This window comes from Argopecten irradians, chromosome 4 (assembly GCF_041381155.1).
Source record: "Argopecten irradians isolate NY chromosome 4, Ai_NY, whole genome shotgun sequence".
Lineage (NCBI taxonomy): Eukaryota > Metazoa > Mollusca > Bivalvia > Pectinida > Pectinidae > Argopecten > Argopecten irradians.
Genome location: NC_091137.1, coordinates 25,930,842 through 25,945,856, shown reverse-complemented (window position 1 = coordinate 25,945,856; position 15,015 = coordinate 25,930,842). Strand labels below are relative to the sequence as shown.

The following is a 15,015-nucleotide window of genomic DNA, read 5'->3' as shown; positions in this document are numbered from 1 at the left end:
GACGCAATGCGCATTTAGTGTGCGTACTAGCGGAATGAAAGCCTTAATTGTTATTAGCAACAATATTTGTAGTTATGATTTTAAAGTTGTATGGTCTATGACTTTTTCTCATTTTGTTATAAAAAGGCATGTAAAGTATTGTACATATTTTTTAAATTTCACATATTTACCGACTTTTTTAAAGTTCTTATTTCCAAAGTTAATAAATAATTAAGTTTTAAATAAGTTGTTCACGTGTACCCCTTTAAAATCGTCGAACGGAAAATTCTGAACTGTTCCGATCTATTCTTATCTGTACGGATGTTGCATATGTTGGTCACGTGAAACGATTCGGGAGTTTCTGATCTATACAATATTGTAGATGTTGGTCATGTGATGCAAATCGGTATTTCGATATTTCCCGAAAGTTTAATGCATTGCTTTTTTTATCTGAACCACCATATATAAGCATCCATATTCACACATTGTATGTTTATGACAGTTTGTGATGGTGAAAATTCCAAGAAATACAACTTTAAAGTTTATTATCTTAAAGAGTGTTGCTTGGTGAAAGACGGAATGCTTCAGTGATATAGCAGTATACAAAGGGCAAGAGCTCCACTACACAAGAAGACACAACACGAGTTTACCGCAGTCCCCCAAAACACACACTCGCACTTCATACACGCAGCCCACCGCAAGTTTATGAATCGGAAACAAACTAGGTCTAATGAAAATTAAATTAGTTTGTTTTACTGTCATATGTCAGAAAAGTCTACTGTAGTGAAATGTTTAAATTCGCTTGCTGTCCGCCATTACACATTGAGGTCGAACGTCATGTATGCCGAACCTGGCCCTTTCGAGTGTACTAAAGAATTTGTTGTCCAAAACTACTCGCTCTTACAGTGGTGTGTTTACGTTTTTATGTGCATGTCTTGTATAATTTCACCAATTCATCAGTTGTTATGTATTGCATTTGATTAACGCACATGACTTTGACTCTGGTATGGGTACAGTATAACTTATACCTACTTAATCGTATTGATCAACAATTTGGAATTTTAACGGTATCAATCGAAATACTTAAACATGTTGTTGAATTTGTCATATTTTCCTTATCTAGCCTCATCGAATTGTCCCTTTAACAACATTCAGGTTCATGTAAACACGACCTCCCATGTGTGCGGTGTTTAGCGTGCATAAAATGTAGGGTGTGTTTTGGGAGACTATTGTATATCCGTGTTGTGTCTTCTTGTCTAGCGGAACTCTTGCCTTTTTTATAGTGCTATGTCACTGAAGTATGCCACCGAATACACCAAGCAACACATCCCACCCTGTCACAATATACTGCCAGTCGTCTCAATCCCTTATAATGAGCGCTAAGCAGGAGCAGAAACTACCACTTTTATAGACTACGGTGTGTCTCGGTCAGGGGACAGGACAGAAACCAGAGCCTACCTCACAAGAGCGAGCGCTTAACAGAAAGCCACATGTGAGGTTTTGTCAGTGGGAGAAAGTAAGTAAGGAAGAAAGAAAATATAAGATCCTACATAAGTCCAGCACTATCATAGAGTATGAAAACGAACTTCAAATTCATGTGATTCTTCGAGCAAGCGAATACAATTCGACTTTTTACGATATCATGCAATGGGGTAGCAGGTACAAGAGATAAATACTATACGATATGATTTAGGAAAGTGGAATTAATAATGCGTCTTATTATTGTCTGTACTGTAAGAAACATAATGTTAGTCAATACAATTCTGGCTATACTGAGGCTTTACTATGCAGGTTTGGTTTGGTTAAATATGCATTACAAATTAATATTGTTTGAATATGTACATGTAAGTTCATGAAATAATTGACTCTTGCACGATTCACGCCAGATAAACGACAATATGAATACTTTATCTTTATCATTTAATAACTTTATAATTTTGTAAAGAAAGCACCGGGTATTTCATTGTTCGCAAGTAGACTTGCAAAGGGCTGGGAGTAAATTGTATGCTTGCTTTGATTTAGGGATCGTGCAACATCAAAATCTTCCTTAATAAAATATCAAACGGTTTATCGTTTGAATCGCCTGGTTTTCATAGGATTACATCACCCAAACGATATATTATACACAATGTATTACTTACCTGGCACACAGTAATAGTCGATGTATATATAATGTGTCATTGATGGATACGCCGTAAGATTACACGTGGTAATGCCCAATAAGTCAATCCGAGCTGCTTGGCGTGTTAAGCAAGCCATTCTACCAACACAAGTGTCGAAGTAGCTGGAAGCTATAGAAGGGGCGTAGGTAAAATACGAGGCTATACAGTCCTGATTCGTGGCTGGGACACAGCACCGCTGGACCACAGTATCTGTTTCATTAGCTTCCGTTTCTAGTGGACAGCCGCTTGTACTTGGCTTAGCACCAACCTGTAGCTGAATCGGGTAGATATTCTCCATAGAGGAGCAGTTCGCATTAATCAGTGCGTGATCACCCGTTCCAAAGCATGCCGTGTGTCGAACTGTTCTCTCATTTAATGTCTGAAGGGACACTGGAAACAAGTGGCGTATAATAAAACTAATATCGTTTGAGATATTTTGCAATCATCTTTTCAAACTATCTCCTTTAATAGTATGAATTTTAAGTTTAATATCTGCTACAACTGTACCAAGAAAGTTAAGTTTGATTTATTATATTAACAGTCCCATTCATTTAAGGACGACCTCTCGTTTATGTGGTATCTAACGAGTGTGAAGTGCGACGAGCGTTAACAGATATATCAATGGTTTCCGCTCGATAACTATAGTATTTATTGTCCGATTTCAATCAAATTTGGTATGTTGCTTTATATTAAGGAGATCTCGAAGTGGTTCGATACTGGTCAAATCTTTCAATATTTACAAGAGTTACTCGACTTGATAACTTCACCAAATTATTATCAATATCTTCCAACTGTAAATAACTATTTTTGTGATGCTATGCAGGCGACACATCCCCTTCCGTAGGATTCTCGTATAGTGTACATCATTGCAATCATCCAATCGTCCCACTCCTTTACTGCTGAGCGCTAAGCAGAAGCCGTATCACTTTTATAGACTTTTGTGCGTATCGGCCAGGGGACAGAACACAGAACCTCCCTCACAGGGGCAAGCGCTCATCTGAAGGCCAATAGTCTACAAAAAGTAGGTAGTATCAAGGGAGACGTTGTGAAAAAGAGAAAAGATAAGATCCTCATTTTAGTCGCCTTTTTGTATGCAATGATGTACAATTATTACACCCTACCTGCAGGGACGGGGAGTTAAAGGAAGGTTAACCAAAAAAATCCATAGTTGGCTTGAATCATCATTTAAGAACAGCATTTATCTGTTAACATAAATATAATTTGTATCGCTTACTTCAACATTTGAAAATATCCTGACAAAAGTAGAATTTTGCTATAACGTTCTTTGAAAGCCAAACCCATATATTGGTTGCCTAGCTGTCCCATCATTGCGTCATACTTGATACTAATATAAAACTTACTATTTCATTAAGTTTATCTGGTTGATTTTGTAGGCTGAACGGCATTTGAGGAGCTAGGGTATTGTAAGGGCGGCCTCACATTCAAAGATACATAAATACAAAAAAAAAACAAAAAAAAAACCAATATCACAAAGAAGGGAAAAAATCAACAAAACCCCTCAACTAGACGGAGTTAATTCAAATACATACCCGTTTGCAATGTGATGATTCCAATGTAAACTGTTTTAAAGAATATGGACGACATTTTCCGTAGGTTGTGATGTGTCTAACTAAAATCAGGAAGTATATGTAAATCAGGAAGTATATGTAAATATAAAACGTGCGACGCAGTAGTTACGGGTAAATGCAGTTTATTCAACTGACGAATCCAGTCTGTCTTTCTAGTTATGATTCCATTGACGAGATTCTGTGATAAAGAAACTCAATGCGAGCAAGTTAGTATCGGTTCCATTGTATTTATAAAACAATTGTCTGTATAGACATTTAAATGACACAATGTGTGATTTGTTAATCAATAGATAACCTCTACAAACAAACATACCAGTGTGTACTTCTCCGCATGTGTTGCCCTGCACGTAGGGCGTTAGAGTGACCTACTGCCCTATTGCATGATCGGAAAAGGCGACTAAATGGGATTTTAATCTTTTTTCTTTTCCCTAACATCTCCTTTGTCACTGCCTCACTTTTGGCCTTCTGTTGAACACTCGCCCCTGTGATGTAGGCTCTGGGTTCTGTCCCCTGGCCGAGACACACCAAAATCTACAAAAGTGGTAGTCTCTGCTCCTGCTTAGCGCTCAGCATACAGGGAGTGGTACGACTGGTTCGACCGTTGTCAGTATAATGTGACCGGGTGGGTGTGTTGCTTGGCGTCTTCGGCGGCATGCGTCAGTGATATAGCACTAAAAAAAGGCAGCAGTTCCCCTATACAAGAAGACACAACACGAACTTACCGCAGTCTCCCAAAACACACCTCGCACCGCATCGCAGGCTTCAGGTATCTTAAGAAATAAGATATCATAAAAAAGATTTTCATATCATCTCATATATCAGCATGAAAATCAGAAAATGGGACAGATAGTCTACCTGTAATATGTGTGGTTTCATTTTGTCCACACAAATTTGGTGATGAGAATAATACTTTTCATTATGAATATGTCCTCTACATTCAGAGACTTCATAAATCTTCACATATATTGAGTGATTCGACTTGTTTGTCCTTGTTACGCATGCGCTGATTCGAAATATCGTATGTTCATAAACAACAGTATTTTTTAACACTTAACCATCAGGAAAAAGGAGAAAAATGGACATAATATCTTCTCTACATTCAGAAATATATATCTTTTCATAAATATTCTTATTATTTTTATTGGGTTTTCCGCCAATCTCATTGGACGTCGGTACCCCACGTGACCCTCTATAAAACAATGATCGACTCATAAAATTTATTGAAAACAGTTGATTGACCGATCTGTCTATAAATAGATAGAGTGGCAGTGTACAGTAGATTTGAAAAATTCAGCAAAATTAAGTGCAGGCTTTAATTATATACACACAGCTTTTTAACCTTAAATGACATCTATATCAAAGTATATATATATTTAATCTACACAACATTTGCAATTGTTATGCAGAGTTCATTTTTGGACAGGTCTGCTTTTTTGTGGTGTTGTGAGCCTGTAAAAACCATGGTAACCAAATTTGTTTTTTTTTGAAAAAAATGCAAAAAATTGGGATTTTCAACCCAAAATTACACCCCCTCTAGGAGATTTTTTTTTCTTGAACACAGTTTAAAACCAAGCATCACTGCCGTGATAGCGGAACTGAGCCTATTTCGACATAGGTATATCATTAAACTTTTGAGCAATCTTACCTCGTACCCCGGCTATCAATTTCTGCTGCAACAGTATTGAGTTTTTCCATCTTAGACGCACATTCGGATATCCTCTAAACCATTGATCTCGAACCCATTTTGGGGAATTTCTTTATGCAAATGTGAAGTCTCCATATAATTCTCTAGATTGAATTCACCAATTTTAGGACATATACATTTGACATTTTGAATGTCAACATTTGCTTAATCAAAATCTCACTGCAACCTAGGGATTGCATCAAAGCGTCGAAGTCATTAAAGCGTTTGAATGCGACATGCATTATAACAATGATAAATTAGGTGGGGACTAAATCTAGTATCCCGTGCCGCGCCCGCGCCGGGGACCCGCGCCGGAGCTGTGGTTATTTTCACTTTTCTCCTTAACGACAGTCTACATTAAAACACTTTCTTGTGCATATCTTCTTTGAGTTATATTTTATCATTCCGTGTAAGTTACGTTACATGAGATGACTCGAAACTTAATAAATCGCCGATTTCAGGTTGCCAAGTGTCATTTGTTTACCCCGCGCTCAAGTTTTGTTTCTACTGGTTTAATGTTTGACGGCCTATCATATGAGAGATCATCTAAAATACCACTTACCTTTAGTTTGTGTTTTTTGGGTAGCGATAGTCTCTTTCTATTTGGTTTTACCTTGGGACTACTGATTGTAATACACTCACTATTACTTACTTGGTTATCAGCACATGTGTTTTCTTCTGACTTTTCAATAAGTACGTTTTCGAGGCCATCTGTCTGTTTCATACTTACATCATTTAAGGCATTTTCCTCTGACTGTTTTATACTTACCTCTTTTGTGACGTCTTCTTTTTCTTCCATAATTTTTGACAATCTACAATTTAAGGATAATCTAGATCTAGGCTTTGGTTTTTTGGGGGTACCGATGTCTAAAATGTCATGGAGAGGAGAGGTGGGAGCCGACTAACTGGAGAAACAATAGTTGTATTAGGTGTAGATTTCTTTGTTCGTTCAATTAATTATGCGGATTAAAGAAGCTGGGGTTACATACATATATATGTATGCATACTATATATGTAATTCAACATTTTATAAGATGTATATTTTAAAAATGTGGTTAATATTCATGTATATATGTAACACATGAATAAAAGATATATATAATATATATACATAATCACATATATATGTATGCAACTAATGTAATTCATATTTTAAAATGTGGTTATAAATTACAACAAATTCAAATAAGCAATGAAACGATTTAATATTGTTACTGTTTGGCAATACACGAATTTGTACGCATATATAGCTACATGTAGCTTAGTGTATATAATGTCAATAGAGTTGTCTGCCCTTAGCGCGGGCTCGGGTAAACAAATGAGATCGGCGAGGCCCGCGCCAGTGGACACGGTTAATAAAGTGAAAGTGAAAATAACCACAGCTCCGGCGCGGGTCCCCGGCGCGGGCGCGGCACGGGCGCAGCACGGTATACAAGATTTAGCCACCACCGATAATGCTTATATATTCTAATAAATAAATGATTTAATTCACTCTGTGTCCTATCATATTTTATTTTTTGACTATAAATCAATATTAGGTTAGCATTACTTGCTATTAGCTAACAAGAGTCAATCACCTTGACATTGATATATATCTGTATACATGCATGATACATAACTGTATACATGCATGTGTATATACATATATTAATTCAGTTTGACATCCTTACTAAAAAAATGAGAAATTACTGAAAACATCACTCATGTCCATTCAGTTCATGTTGTCTTCAGGTCCACCATATCGGCATTAACTATACAGTAAGCGACCCTTTTCTACAAGCTTTGAAAATAAGTGTTCATATTTTTTTTCGCATAAATAGCATTAATATAGTTTATTAGTGAATAATATTGCATAAAACAAAGATATATTGCTTCCATACACGAATTAATACTCTAAAACCCCGTTCAGGTCGTCCTTCAGGTCCGTTCAGGTCCACCATATTATCGGTACGGTAAGCGACCTTTTTGTCGAGCTTTATAATTAAGTCTTAAAAATTTTTTTTCACAAAAAAGACATCAAGATGTGTATTAATATATATTCTAGCATAAAATAAAGAGATATTGCATATATATATGCATTTAATACTCTAACACCCCGTTCAGGTCCTCCTTCAGGTCCCGTTCAGGTCCATTCAGGTCTTTAGTAGGACTCATAAATTAAGCGTTTCTAATTAGATAACGATTTTGTTGGTAAAACATTTCGGCAAACACAGCAAATGATAGACGGACGGGTTTGCCTCTTTGCCGGTAGTCTTGATGAGAAATGAAACATTTTAAACAACGTCGGAGCTACAAATATAAAGATGTAATTATGATACACGTAAATGCTTTTATTTAGTCAGTAATACGCGATACACATCGTTTATCGGACATTGAGAACTATGAAAACTGCAGTATGATGATGCATTCGCCATCCTCAACTATACATGTATCTGGAGATCAGGATTAATAGGGAACTGTATTTTGATCATCGTATCATTGGTATGATCATTTTGATATTTACTCATTCAATTTCTGGTAATATATCCTGATATACAAATGAAGATGTACACACTAGAGCATTGCATGTCTTTTTATTTATTACTTGTAAAGAAAAACAAATTCAAATAACAACTAGAAATATGTCTGTTAGACATTAAGTGCTCGCTAAATACTTCCTAACCTTAATTTCCGCTATGAAATCATCCTCTGCAACAGGTGTACGTAGCACTTTATCCTTGGGACTATTGCAAGGAGATGGTTTACACCCTTGGTGTATTGTACTCAATACTTTCCTTTACTTTATCAGAAGTTTAAATGTGAAATTACTTTGAAGTTCTTTGTTACATAAAAGTGTGTTTATTATCATATTGATATTGATACGATGAACTTGTTTCGCTGTTCAAAATAGTCGTCCACTAGAGCACTGTCCAGTCTCTGTGTACGTGGTGACTTACCTGTGCCACGCTTGAACGCCTTTCTGGGGTACATTAGATCTAGAGCTCAGACACTCAGACTGATATTTTATAATGTGTTTTTTAATCTGTTTCTCTTACGCAAAGCTGTGTAATTTTGTAAATATTAATAAGAAGCAAATATGGTCTAATGCCACAGGGTTTATTAAGCGATAGTGCAACGTACACCTAGGACCTAGGATAATGTGAAATAAATTAAATATGTGGCCGGTACTAAAAATTGTCCGTTTGAAGTTTACACAGAACAAATGCGTTTAGCACTGAGTAATGTCAATAGATTATCGCTGACAAGTATATCTTAATATATGTTTTTGAAAGTTTGGTGTCACTAAATCATGGCGACATCTATTAAACGCTATTAGACACTGACCCCCGGTATCGCGTGCGCAGATGGAATCTGCGCATAGCGGATGTACACAGACTCTACACACGACAAGGAAAATAATAGTACGAGTACACTCGCACTAAAAACAATTGTAGCATTTTGAATTTGGTCGATGCATGCTTAATTATGATTTTTCTTTGGTCAATAAAGACAAGTATTGATCTCATAAAAATGCTATAATTGTTTGATATATATTGAGTGATTAGAGTTGTCTGGCCTTGTAAAAAAAATCATATTTACGATCTCGAAACCCCCATGTGGCTGTGTCATCATTTTCTGTCTTCAACTTCCTCTTACTGTATTAGTGTGGTATATACTCCATCTATGTGTACCGGTGTGGTATATACTTCTTTCATGTGTTCCATTGTGGTATATATACTCCATCTATGTGTGCCAGTGAGGTATATACTTCCTCTGAGTGTACAGGTGTAGTATATACTCCATCTATGTGTACCAGTGTGGTATATACTTCCTCTGAGTGTACAGGTGTAGTATATACTCCATCTATGTGTACCAGTGTGGTATATACTTCCTCTGAGTGTACAGGTGTAGTATATACTCCATCTATGTGTGCCAGTGAGGTATATACTTCCTCTGAGTGTACAGGTGTAGTATATACTCCATCTATGTGTGCCAGTGAGGTATATACTTCCTCTGAGTGTACAGGTGTAGTATATACTCCCTCTATGTGTACCAGTGTAGTATATACTTCCTCTGAGTGTACAGATGTAGTATATACTCCATCTATGTGTACCTGTGTGGTAGTTACTCCCTTTATATGTTCCAGTGTGGTATATACTCCATCTATGTGTGTCAGTGTGGTATATACTCCCTCTATGTGTACCAGTGTGGTATATAATTCCTCTGAGTGTACAGGTGTAGTATATACTCTATCTATGTGTACCGGTGTGGTATATACTTCCTCTGAGTGTACAGGTGTAGTATATACTCCCTCTATGTGTACCAGTGTGGTATATACTCCCTCTATATGTTCCAGTGTGGTATATACTCCATCTATGTGTGTCAGTGTGGTATATACTCCCTCTATGTGTACCAGTGTGGTATATACTTCCTCTGAGTGTACAGGTGTAGTATATATTCCCTCTATGTGTACCAGTGTGGTATATACTCCCTATATATGTTCCAGTGCGTTATATACTTCCTCTGAGTGTACAGGTGTAGTATATACTCCCTCTATGTGTACCAGTGTGGTATATACTCACTCCATATGTTCCAGTGTGGTATATACTCCATCTATGTGTGTCAGTGTGGTATATACTTCCTCTATGTGTACCAGTGTGGTATATACTTCCTCTGAGTGTACAGGTGTAGTATATACTCCATCTATGTGTACCAGTGTGGTATATACTTCCTCTGAGTGTACAGGTGTAGTATATATTCCCTCTATGTGTACCAGTGTGGTATATACTCCCTATATATGTTCCAGTGCGGTATATACTTCCTCTGAGTGTACAGGTGTAGTATATACTCCCTCTATGTGTACCAGTGTGGTATATACTCCCTCTATATGTTCCAGTGTGGTATATACTCCATCTATGTGTGTCAGTGTGGTATATACTTCCTCTATGTGTACCAGTGTGGTATATACTTCCTCTGAGTGTACAGGTGTAGTATATACTCCATCTATGTGTACCAGTGTGGTATATACTTCCTCTGAGTGTACAGGTGTAGTATATACTCCCTCTATGTGTACCAGTGTGGTATATACTCCCTCTATATGTTCCAGTGATGTTTATATACTCCCTCTATGTGTACCAGTGTGGTATATACTCACTCTATGTGTTCCAGTGTGGTATATACTCCATCTATGTGTGCCAGTGTGGTATATACTTCCTCTGAGTGTACAGGTGTGTATATACTCCCTCTATGTGTACCAGTGTGGTATATACTCCCTCTATATGTTCCAGTGTGGTATATACTTTCTCTATGTGTACAAGTGTGGTATATACTCACTCTATGTGTTCCAGTGTGGTATATACTCCATCTATGTGTGCCAGTGTGGTATATACTTCCTCTGAGTGTACAGGTGTAGTATATACTCCATCTATGTGTACCAGTGTGGTATATACTTCCTCTGAGTGTACAGGTGTAGTATATACTCCATCTATGTGTGCCAGTGAGGTATATACTTCCTCTGAGTGTACAGGTGTAGTATATACTCCCTCTATGTGTACCAGTGTAGTATATACTTCCTCTGAGTGTACAGATGTAGTATATACTCCATCTATGTGTACCTGTGTGGTAGTTACTCCCTTTATATGTTCCAGTGTGGTATATACTCCATCTATGTGTGTCAGTGTGGTATATACTCCCTCTATGTGTACCAGTGTGGTATATAATTCCTCTGAGTGTACAGGTGTAGTATATACTCTATCTATGTGTACCGGTGTGGTATATACTTCCTCTGAGTGTACAGGTGTAGTATATACTCCCTCTATGTGTACCAGTGTGGTATATACTCCCTCTATATGTTCCAGTGTGGTATATACTCCATCTATGTGTGTCAGTGTGGTATATACTCCCTCTATGTGTACCAGTGTGGTATATACTTCCTCTGAGTGTACAGGTGTAGTATATATTCCCTCTATGTGTACCAGTGTGGTATATACTCCCTATATATGTTCCAGTGCGTTATATACTTCCTCTGAGTGTACAGGTGTAGTATATACTCCCTCTATGTGTACCAGTGTGGTATATACTCACTCCATATGTTCCAGTGTGGTATATACTCCATCTATGTGTGTCAGTGTGGTATATACTTCCTCTATGTGTACCAGTGTGGTATATACTTCCTCTGAGTGTACAGGTGTAGTATATACTCCATCTATGTGTACCAGTGTGGTATATACTTCCTCTGAGTGTACAGGTGTAGTATATATTCCCTCTATGTGTACCAGTGTGGTATATACTCCCTATATATGTTCCAGTGCGGTATATACTTCCTCTGAGTGTACAGGTGTAGTATATACTCCCTCTATGTGTACCAGTGTGGTATATACTCCCTCTATATGTTCCAGTGTGGTATATACTCCATCTATGTGTGTCAGTGTGGTATATACTTCCTCTATGTGTACCAGTGTGGTATATACTTCCTCTGAGTGTACAGGTGTAGTATATACTCCATCTATGTGTACCAGTGTGGTATATACTTCCTCTGAGTGTACAGGTGTAGTATATACTCCCTCTATGTGTACCAGTGTGGTATATACTCCCTCTATATGTTCCAGTGATGTTTATATACTCCCTCTATGTGTACCAGTGTGGTATATACTCACTCTATGTGTTCCAGTGTGGTATATACTCCATCTATGTGTGCCAGTGTGGTATATACTTCCTCTGAGTGTACAGGTGTGTATATACTCCCTCTATGTGTACCAGTGTGGTATATACTCCCTCTATATGTTCCAGTGTGGTATATACTTTCTCTATGTGTACAAGTGTGGTATATACTCACTCTATGTGTTCCAGTGTGGTATATACTCCATCTATGTGTGCCAGTGTGGTATATACTTCCTCTGAGTGTACAGGTGTAGTATATACTCCATCTATGTGTACCAGTGTGGTATATACTTCCTCTGAGTGTACAGGTGTAGTATATACTCCCTCTATGTGTACCAGTGTGGTATATACTCCCTCTATAAGTTCCAGTGTGGTATATACTCCATCTATGTGTGCCAGTGTGGTATATACTCACTCTATGTGTACCAGTGTAGTATATACTTCCTCTGAGTGTACAGGTGTAGTATAATTCCTCCAAGTTTACCGGTGTGGTATATGATATCTCTAAATCCATACACAATTGGAGACAAGAGGTATATGATTCACCGCACGGAACAAGTTATATAATATATAAACACGACCTTGTTCTAAGATATCTTATTGAACTTCCTCCTAAACTGGCTGTAGCTTACTGTAAGTTTAGAACATGTTATGTTTATTTTCCTATTGAATATGACAGAAGGCAAAATACACCAAGAATTGAACCAATATGCAATTTATGTGCTAAAAAATGAGTAAGGCGATGAATTCCATTATTTGTTTCAATGTGAAAATAAAGTCATTAGTACAAATAGAAGAAAACTGCTGTTTAGATATTACTCCGTAGGAAAAAAACTTTTTTTTAAAGTTCATACATCATTCAATTATGTAACAGAAAACGAGCTCATTTCACTGATTAAATTTATTATTACAATAACACAGACTATTGTTAACAATATTTGACGTACATCTATTATCTTGACAATGTATCCTATCTGTAAACATATAAACTATAAACTTTATATAAATATGTATGCAAGGAAGAAATTACTCCTTATTGACGTAATTGTAAAAATTTACATTGAGCATATTGGCTACGAAAGAGGCTACAGGGTTTATGTCCGTGTTTTAAACAAGTGATATTTTTTATGACTTTATATCACTTCATATGTATATTTAAATATAACCAAATTGCTTTACAAGGTGTGTATGCCTCAGGTGTAACCTATAGGTATTACTGTTGACTCGACGATTGTTGTGCTGTATGAAAATTTTTGACAAAATATACAAACAAAAACCATTCAATACATTTTGGTTTCGTAAATAAATAGGAGTCGTTGCATATTTCGGTCACAAAAATATTTGTTTTTGACATTGGGGTGATTATTTAAATGAAATGTAAACAAGAAATGTTGTTTTTGTTATTTTTTTTTTTTTGAAAAATTATTTTAAAGCTTGTAATAAAGTTACATTTATAAATGAATCATAAAGTAATGATGAATATTAAAATCTTTTATAACTGCTCTAAAAGTATCTTGGATTAGACGAATTTATTGTAAAGTAGGAAACTGGAATTTTATTCTAAGATCTCTGTTTGACAAACATAAATTAGCAAATATTGGAATTGAACACTTAAAAAAAAAACAATCTACAAATTCCAAAACTTTATTCAAGAGAGATGTTATAGAGGCTTGGTGTATGACTTTAAGTTCAAGTAATATTTACAAAACAAATATTTTAGAAAACCCTATTTGGTTTAATAATGAATTCAAAAAGTTATTTTCAAGAATTTATGGTATGAAAAGGATGTTCTGTTTATCTATAACATTTCAAAAACAGACAAATCCATTCATAGTCTAGAAGAATTTCGTGAAAACTGTATTCAAATTGAAATTGACCGAGATGGATGGGGAAATATTCATAGGCACCCTTTTAATGCTGCTACTAGCTCCAAGCTTCAGTTGTTAAATTCCGAATAAACCCTAAAATACTAAGTACAAAGATATTTCTATTAAGAATTGGTAAATCAAACAACAATATATGTACATTTTGTACAACATATCTTGAAACAATCACTCATATATTATGAAATATTATAAAAATGTATCAAAATTGATTAAACAAGAATTTCTATAATTACTAATTGGTTAGGTCTTAGATTTGAAAAACAGGATTTTATTTTCGGCAAACAAGATAGTACATGTACTAATTTTCATATTGAAAATTTGATAATGCTTCTAGTAAAACAATACATTTACAACTGTAAATGTCTTGAAAAAGAATTCAATTTAAACAGCCACTTTTAAAAAATCATATCAAAATTTGAATTAAAAGCTCACAAGATTATAATATCCAACAGTAATTTAAAGCGTAAACCACACTTGTAGAATAACGAAATTGGTTAGATGTATAAACAGTAAAATTTTAAAAATTCTGGAAAGATCTGTAACCTAGGTTTACTCCCCCCCTCTTTTTTCTGTCTTGTCTTTGGTGTATTGTTTTTTTATCAAGAGTTGTCTCCTTTAGTTTACTTTGTCACTACATTTGCAAGAAGAGAAACAACACTTGATAGATCTTTTATTTGAGTGGTTATATATCTGTGTATTTTGTTGTGTTAAGATACATATACTTGTAAATACTTTCATTAAAATATGAAATTTTAATTCCTCAAATGTAACTTCTATTATAATTGCCTTTCATGTATTTTCTGTACATTTTTGTGTTGTGAATATATTTTGAAAGAAATGAATAAAAAATAAATTATAAAAAACATGAAATCTCCATTTTGTTTCCTATAAACAATAGGGCATTTTTTGGAAAGAATCGCATGAAAAAGAGACATGTTTGTGACCTTTGACTGAAAATGATACTTTTTTTCAATTTTGAAGAATTCAAGAACACGTTTGAAATATTGTCGGTTAATTATTATTTAAGGGAGTTTGTCGACCGATTGAACATTATTGTAGAAGCAACAACATCAAAA

The 15,015-nt window shown here is 35.8% G+C and overlaps 1 protein-coding gene across 1 annotated transcript in view; it reads right to left on the bottom strand.

The window, feature by feature from the left end:
• Positions 1 to 3,796, bottom strand: part of LOC138321107 (muscle M-line assembly protein unc-89-like) — a 37,456-nt gene extending 33,660 nt beyond the window's left edge. Inside the window, exon 1 of the mRNA XM_069264530.1 lies at positions 3,692 to 3,796. Coding sequence (XP_069120631.1) covers positions 3,692 to 3,746 — 55 coding nt within the window. The 5' untranslated portion in view covers positions 3,747 to 3,796. The remainder of the gene's footprint in view (positions 1 to 3,691) is intronic.
• Between the last annotated feature and the right edge of the window lie 11,219 nt (positions 3,797 to 15,015).